At 41.4% G+C, this 8,879-nt stretch overlaps 1 protein-coding gene across 1 annotated transcript in view; it reads right to left on the bottom strand.

Moving 5' to 3' along the window:
* Positions 1-437: 437 nt before the first annotated feature.
* col4a4 (collagen, type IV, alpha 4) overlaps positions 438-8,879 on the bottom strand; it is a 51,789-nt gene continuing 43,347 nt past the window's right edge. The window contains exons 45-47 of the mRNA XM_056375013.1: positions 6,487-6,675; positions 5,033-5,316; positions 438-3,472 (exon numbers count right to left, since the gene is read on the bottom strand). Coding sequence (XP_056230988.1) covers positions 3,215-3,472; positions 5,033-5,316; positions 6,487-6,675 — 731 coding nt within the window. The 3' untranslated portion in view covers positions 438-3,214. The remainder of the gene's footprint in view (positions 3,473-5,032; positions 5,317-6,486; positions 6,676-8,879) is intronic.

Genomic DNA, 8,879 nt, shown 5'->3' with positions numbered 1-8,879 from the left:
TGGGGCGCCTGCTCAACCCACTGCGCCACTCGACACCAAGTGAAGGAGATCATGTAAAGAAGTGCAGTGAAAATGCATAGTTAGTGGCATTTTTTATTTTAGTTTTTTATTTTCTTTTTTTTGTTGATATTTACTAATAATTGGATATTGTAATGATCTTTCTCTGATATTTCAGGAGGAGCATCACAGTTTGAAAACATCTGATTTGGTGGTTAAGATGTATTTGATGTAATCTCAATGTCCCTGGTTTGATTCCAGCCTGAGACATTAGTTGCAGGTCAAACACCATCTGCTGTCTGATGAAAGCAACACAATCAAGTTTTAATAGAATATAAAATATAATCAATTAAAGGGGCTTTTTGTAAGTTTTCTCTGCTGCTGAAGAATGTGGATTCTTGCTCCTGAATCATCAGATTTGCAGCAAAACGACTCGAAGCGAAAGTTTGATGCAATTTATTGAAGTCGTCCATCCACAGAGTAAAATGTTTCACAAGTGTTAGTGGGAAGTTTCCTCCTACAGAGATTAAAATATCACCGACAGATTTAAATACAATAAAAACAGAATGAAGACACAGTGATACCTCCCCCTCCTCAGGTAATATAGAAGTCCCACCCACTTGATTTTCTGTACCTGGTATTCTCTGTTAGAGTCTCAGATTGACAAGGATTTCTACACTTTAACAAACCAAAACCAGTGTTTGGTCTTTAATATAAAAACAGACCTCTCCTATCTTTATCTTTATCACCGAAACAAGCATTGTCTTTTAATAAAGTTTGATGAAAGAAATTGTCTATGATGTCACTGTTAATGACACAATACTTTTTTTTCTGATAGTTTTTTTCATTAAATTTTCATCCTGATAAATCAGTCTGCCATTGTTAACACATGTTCATGTTTGTCATTTTATTTTGGCGGAGGATGGAGAGGGGCGGGGCTTCACTGCGTCTTCATTTTCCAAAATAAAATAAAAACGAACAAATGAAACATCAAATAGCACCAACATTAATTTCAGGCTAAATAAATACTCTGATGACATTTACAGTAAAAATATAAAACGGTTGAGTTCAAACATATTTACAAATCACAGAGAGATAATACAGTAACAGAACCAGGACTAGGACCAGACCAGGACTAGGACCAGAAACTGAAACAGGATCATATATAGAAGCTGAACTGAAAGCAGGAAGTCACTTAAAGTGAAGTTTTTAAATATGTTTTCATAAGTTCATTTTTTTATTGTTATGTCATGTTTTTATATGAAACTATCAGACAAATATTCAAGTGAACTTTATAACACAAAGAAATATTCAAATCAACAAAGTAAAGAACGAAAAAGACTTTACAGGATGAATGTGGAAGATAAAAACTCAGCTCTCATCCGCTTCTGGTTCTGAACCTGTCCTGGTTCTGGTTCTGGTTCAGTGCTGCAGCTCATGTTGTTCAGATTGTCACTACTCGTTTGTTTAGAGTTAAATGAGCCTTGAGTCCAATCATTTCTGTGTTAAACTGCAGACATTTCTTGGTTTTTACACTGAAACTGAAACATGTAAAAGAAGCTGAGGGAGGAGCTCGAACGTCTGATCTGAAGAAAACTGGAACAAAAACACATTTCAAGGTTTAAGGTCAAATATATTCACAGCTTCTCACACGAGTCTGTCCCTACTTATTCACAAAATACTGACTGACCAATCACACAAAGTCGCTGCCTCTCAGCTGGCCAATCAGAATGCATTTTCACTGCACTTCTGGTTGGGCTGTGGGCGGGTCTGGAGGCGGGGATAAATTTCACTCAGGTGTTCCTCTGATAACGAGAGAGCGTCACTCCAACGCAACAACCAATCAGCTGTCACTGGATGTGACATCACAGGATGTGACTTTGCAATGTCAAAACCTTGTAACTTGTCAATAAGCCAATGACGACATGATCTACCAGGTTTTAAAATCCACTTAAGTATGTAAAACCAGTCTGGTTTCCAGAGCAACGACATTTTTGTGATACGAAGTTTTCACCTGACAACAGTGACAGTAATAAATATGACTTGGAACAAATGAAAAGTTATTCTGTTAAATTCATCACAACATCACGTCAGGGTTCAAACTGGGGTTGAACGATACGAGTCAAAGTTATTAATGAGTTACTACTGAGATGAGAGATTTCACTTTGTAAAGTACATTGTCGAGAAAAGTGTCGTATAAATAAAGTTTATTATTGTTATAAGTTTATTATGTGAGTGCTGGTTCTGTGCTGCTGTTGGCTGAAGGTCTCAAACTCTCTCTGACCTTACATGTAGCTGAAGTTATAAACAGGACGGGGCCAAAAGAACTTTTCAACTTTTACGTTTGGACAAAATTATAAATAAATAATAACATTTTATGCAGAGAACAGCATGTGTGCATTCAACAGGTTGGCACAAAGGTTATTTATAATTATTGATTATCCATCATAAGGTTTCCTTTGACTGGTTCAACCACAAATACTGACAAACAACTCACTGTTTTTACTTGTGTAAGATTGAAATATTTCTGACTTTAGCGCCTCCTAGTGGTAAAAGACAACACTGAGGAAACCAGCACATAGACTTCACCAGACAAAAATATTAACAAGTTCATTCTTAGCTGGACACAAGCAGGTAAAATAAACTGTCTGATCATGTTGTCAGGTCAGTTGTCCTACTGCTGGATTTTCAACCTGCTTGTGGGAAATACAGGTATGTTATACTGAAGATCTCGCAGGACCTGGTTCTATGTGTTGAAATGGATTAGGACCTCTGTTTATTCTAAGAAAATGGTTTTGTCTAGAGGAAACCTGGAAAAACTGTTAAGATCAAAGTCCTGGTTTTGATCAGATGACCTATTTATTGATGAGTCTTTGAGATCAAACATCATGCAACCTAAAATGAAACAGTGACATCACACAACCTCAGTTCAAACATCCATGACGTTTGGTAACAAGATGTTAATCAGTTTGATCATTTGTACTGCTCTGACTCACTCCTGTTGATCTGAACAGGATTGATTGATTGACTGATTAATCGACTGATTGATTGATTGGCAGCGTTATCTTTAACATGACAGTCTCTCCTCACAGAGACAAATAAACGAGTCTCGTCTTGTGTGTCCCCTCGGTGGAAGAGGAGCTCCTCCCTCCTGCAGGAGGAGGTGGTGAAGCATCTCCTCACTCCCTCCTGCGGGAGGAGGTGATGTTCCCCCTACTCACTTCCTCATGCAGACGTTGCACCTCCCGATGTTCCCCCTCTGCTGCCAGGCCTCGGTCAGCGTGGTGGAGGGCTTGTTGGAAGTGGAGGTGCTCGTGTCCACTCTGGTTAACCAGAAGCTGTAGATGTTGGCAAAGTAGTGGCAGGTTCCTCGAGGCCCCTGACACTCCACGAAGGGCTGGGCCCTGAAGTCTGTCAGACAGCTACCTGATGATGTCAGAGACTGGCCGCCGCCCTCATCACCGGCACCTGTATGCTGCAACACACACAGGAAATTACATCATTATCAGGTGAGAGGCAGACTTCCTCACAACAGACAACAGTATTAGTTACAGCACCAGTAACAGTATTTTTCAGTATAGTTTAACTTTAGTTAAGTTTAAGTTTAGTTTTAAGAGTACTAATGACAGTAACATTATTTTAATAATTATTGTTGGTATTGTTGGAGTAGCAGTAGTAGTGACATTTGCATATATAATATTTGTATATGCAGTATTAGTAGTAGTAGTACCATAGTCTTGTAAGTGTTAGCAGTAGCAGGTATTAAGTGGTACGATAGGTTGTAGTAATTTCAGTGGTACTGCAATCACAGTATTAGCAGTAGCATTAGCAGCAGCAATATTAGCAGTAATACTGTAGTGGTAGTGGTAGTAGTAGTAGTAGTAGTAGTACTAGTAGTAGTAGTAGAAGCACTTTAAAGAGTGCAGTAACAATATTAGCTGTAGTATCAGCAGCTGTGTTATTAGTAGTATTAACAGCAGTATTAGTATTGCGATGACAGTATTAGCAGTGGTAATATACACCACCTCCTCCTTCTCATGTCACTGTTATGCAAACGACACACAACTATACTTGTTGTTCCAACCAGATGACCACACTGTCTCTGAGCAGATCCCAGCCTTTCTCTCTAACATATCTGCATGGATGAAGGAATGTCACCTTCAACTAAACCCTTTCTAAGACTGAACTCAGTCATCCTGCCCAGTCACCTCTTCACCTCTCACCCCAACCAAGGTCTAGAGAAACCTGGTGTCATGTTTGATGACCAGCTCTCCTTTTCTGACCATGTTGCATCATCTCCTGGTCATGTCTCTTTGCTCTATACAACATCAGAAAAATCTGGTCTTACCAGTACTCCACCGAGCTCTTAGTCCAGACCATGGTCATCTCTCACCTGGACTGCTGCATGCTCTTCTAGTGGACCTCCCCTCACACTGTGAAACCCTTACAGATGATCCAGAATGCAGCAGCCTGTCTGGTCTTTGATCAGCCTAAAAGGTCACATGTCACTTTGCTACTCATTGACCTCCACCAACTGAATGTGGTCTGTCATCACCATCCTGCACACAAGAAAGTCTCAGTACAGACTGTTCTGGTCTATGGATCCCTGATGGTGGAACAAGCTACCAAAGTCTATTAGAGCAGGAGCGTCCCTCTCTATCTTGAAGACTCTGTTGAAGACTGGTCTCCTCTCCTAACACCTCTAACACCATAACATGTCTAACTAGCTCTTACTGTGAACTTTACCGGCACTTTTATATATATTATCTATCTATATTAAATACATGTAGTACTTAGTCCTTACACCAAGGTCTCTACTGCTCTGAAGCTTTAGTGGTGTCCCTCACTGTAAGTCTCCTTGGAGAAAAGCTTGTGATAAATGATTAAAGGTAAATGTAAATGTAAATGTAGTTGTATTCCAGTAGTAGCAGTACTTTTAGTTCTGCAGTAGCCGCATTAGCAGGAGAGTTATTAGTATTATTAGCAGCAGTAGTAGTACTGCAATTAGCTGTACTCTCACTACTGCAGTACCCACCATGAGGAAGGAGTATCCGGTCCACAAGCTCGTCCACTTGGGGGGGCAGTCTGGCTGGTCGGCGGTCTGGCTGTGCAGTGCGACAGGTGCGGAGGGGGCTTCACACACTACACAGCGGCTGATGTGATCTTCAATGGAGGGTCCGCCCACAGGTATGCTGGGTACCGCTGCCGTTGTCGACAACCAATAGGATTTATCATTACGACTGGCGTAAGAGCAGGCTCCCATGTTACAGGAGGAGAACGGCATGGTGGAAAAGACTTGCATACACGACCCCGCTTGACCTAGAGATATCATCAGTACAAATATTAATCAAATATAAATCTAATCTAAGTTATCAAATATTTTCAACAGCTCAATTTACAATAACAACGATCTTTGAATCAGTTCTAATGAAGGAACATGTTATTGTTTATGGAGGTATGTCAGTGGTTCTCCAAGAAGAACTGCAGGAACACCTTGAGGAACTCCTGAACTCGACTGACACATCCTCTTTAGAAGAGGTCACAAAGCTCTGCAGTGTCACCATTTGTGGATTAGATTCATCCTCAGCCCTGGACACTGTGGTGCTGTGTTGGTTGATTCTTAAGCATCTTGTGGAGGTTTAGGGACAATTCCTGTGGTCTACCAGACCACAGGAATTGTCCCTAACCTGTTGCAGATTCTGTTTGTCATTAACAGAACCTGAAGGTGCAGTTGATGATCTGGTTCTGTCGGCTTCACCTGGATGACAGCCAGTACCTACCAGTCTGAGGTTGTGGTCTGGTGGAAACCAGTTGATTGTTCCCTTTAGGCTGAGAGGGAGTTACTGCCCCAATTGAAGGAGTTCAAGTATTATCAGCAGAGTCAGAAGTCACCTGGACTCTGTCTCAGACTATGGTGCTTCAGAGGCTCTGTTTCAGTCCCCTGTTCCAGTACTCAGCTGTGGTCCTTGGCAGGGTGTCTGGAGTCAGCCTCAGAGACAGGGTAAGGAGCTCAGAGGAGAACCACTCCTCCTGTATATTGAAAGAAGTCAGTTGTTGTGGTTCAACACCTGGGTTCCTCCCTGTGGAGGTTTTTTGGCCAAGAGATCCCAGAGCAGACCCAGAACAGACTGGTTGATTTTACATCCCTTAAGACCTGGGAACACCTCAAGCTCTTCCAGGAGAAGCTGGAGGATGTGGCTGGGGGATGTTGGGCTATCCTTCTTAGCCTGGATGGATGGATGGATGGATGGATGGATGGATGGATGTTTTACATCATATATTAAGCCCAAGGGCCCTTGTTTTCAGGAACAAGAATTAACAAATCATCAACATCTGGGCACAAGTCCTGGGATGGGGTACGTCTGGAGTAAGACTAAGGTGTTGAGAATGTTGGCATTGAATTATCTGTGAGACTATATGATAATTTTTAGTTCAACAGCATGAGAACCTTAGTATGTGTCTTTATAAGTTTATGTGTGTAATAGATACCCAGGTCCTGAGTGTGAGCCTTCTCCTGGCCCTCCAAGTAGAGCAGACTGTATCCGTTCCACAGGGGCCTCATGTTTAATGGACAGGTGGGAATGTTCTTTGATTGGCTGTGCCTAACCAACAGGAAGCCCGAGTTCAAGTTTCTGGATATTCCAGGAGAACCGCGGTCACCGACTGGACCAGCATCACCTGAGACAAAGACCACGACAGGAAGTTAAATCAACAACACAAATCCACACAGATGACACACAACCACCGTACAAACAAGTCTAACACAAACTGTTGAGTAAATACTGCACTGTGCTCGCTGGCCTGCAGGCTGAGGCCTTTTTATAATGTGGTCTCAGAGGCTCATTTGTTTCTCGACCTGGATGTATGTTACCTTCAGATAGCTGATGCTCAGTTCACTGTCAGGCTTTTTATTCATCATGAAGTGAAAACATGAGATCCACTAACAGAAAAAGTAAAACTCAGTCATGACTGGATTCATCTCCTGAGGGGTCCTGGGTATTGTTGGATCCCTGCTAACTCCCAGTATAAATGGTAGTTTAAAAATTTTCCTGGACAACAAGAAATCAAACAGAGCTCTAGAACTGAAGCAATTAATCCATTAGTCCACTGATAGAAAGTTAAAACACTAATAAGTTAAAACACTAATAAGTTTGCTCATTGATTGAGTCACTGAGTTACTCTGTTACTCATTATTCACATATATGAATATTTGCAAACTTAAAATTTTTTTGTTTTTGACTGTTGGCCTGATAAAATGAAGCCATTAGAATGTGTTAACTACTAACTATTTTCTGATATTTTAACATAAAGAGCCCTCTCTTACACCAAAATGAACTGGCTTTGCTAGTTTCAGACACACACTTTTTCCCTTCCGGCTCCAACGTTGAAATAGCAAATACACTTGCTCCCATCTGAGCGCCCATGGGCATGTTGGTGTTAAACTGAGGTGTAGTCAGGAGCATTGTTGGTGCATTCTTATCTTGAGGCTCCTGAAAGTGATTGACCAACAGAAACCTGGTCTGAAGGGTGCATTATCAAGAGAATGATATAAGCCTACACAGGCAGGCACACAATGAGCTTATGCACAAGCGAGTGAGCCACAGTATTTCACATTAATCACCTTCATAACAATAAAAATAATGATGATAATAATAATAACTTTATTTATATAGCACCTTACCCTACAGAGTTTACAAAGTGCTTTGACAATCAACACAAAAGCAAAGTTTATTCACACTTCTCATAATGTAACATAAAATAGGTTGTGGTTTGTGTCATTACTTCTTTGCCCCTAAGGACACACAGAGCTGTTCCTCCTGGTGCAGGACAACGCCCGGCCTCATGAGGCCAGAGTGTGTAGGCAGTTCCTCGATGACAAAGGCATTGATGCCATTGACTGGCCCTTACCTTCCCCTGACCTAAATCCTGGGGGGGCCCTGGACAGTTTCTTGCTTTGCCAGGTTGGTAAATCAAGGCTTGTTCATAGTTCAGTTATAAAACCTGATTGGCTGCTGACATCACCAGGGATGTATCAGCATCTGGTTCAAAAGGAGCTGAGCCAACTTCACTGACAGTCGCGACCAGAGCTGAGAGTCTCTGTGTTGCTGATCCCTGAGTCTACCACCAGTTTGAACTTTCATCAGAGCTGTTTTTTTATTATGACACAAGTTTGTCAGTTTGTAAAGCTGACGACCTGCCATGTTGTTGTTTCTGCTCTGTGTCAATGACAGCAAAAAAAAAGTGATTCTACAGAGGACGAGTCGACTCAGATTCTGGTCTGTACTTGTGTTCTTGTGATGCATCATCAGTCACAGATCAAGTCCTGTTCACATTCAAAGTCCACACTGAACCACGTCCAAGTCAAATAACGACAAGGGTTTTTCACATTTTATCAGGGACACTTTGGGAGCTGACTGTGTGGACTTGGGGTTGCCAAGTATCCAGTGTTGTGCCAGTTCACACTTTAAAAGAACTAGTTCAAAGTTCAGTTCATACAGATGAAAATGAACTACTTCACATTAATAGTTCATTTATTAAAATTTTGACAGTTCACAGTTCCAAAAAATGAATTAGTTCATGTTCATTTGTTCCGTTTATTTATTTTTTTCACCAGCCTCTAATCATTGCCACTCCCAAACTAAATGAATTATTGTTCATTACTGAAGAATCACAGACATGAGTGAGATAATCTGTCTGGTTCTTCACTTGTTTGTTCATAAATCTGCTTCAAATGCCCAAACAAACTGGCTTCAGCAGTGGTAGATGCGTCTGCACCGTCTGTACCGCTAGCACCAGCCAAGCCGGGCTGTGTCTATGGAGACGTCATGCTTCATGCGGCGTGCTGTAAAACTGTCATAAAACGTGAGCAGCACATTCATGTT

This window comes from Seriola aureovittata, chromosome 4, assembly GCF_021018895.1.
Source record: "Seriola aureovittata isolate HTS-2021-v1 ecotype China chromosome 4, ASM2101889v1, whole genome shotgun sequence".
NCBI classification, from domain to species: Eukaryota; Metazoa; Chordata; class Actinopteri; order Carangiformes; family Carangidae; genus Seriola; species Seriola aureovittata.
The sequence above is the reverse complement of the archived record's forward strand: the minus strand, read 5'-3'. Positions and strand labels throughout refer to the sequence as shown.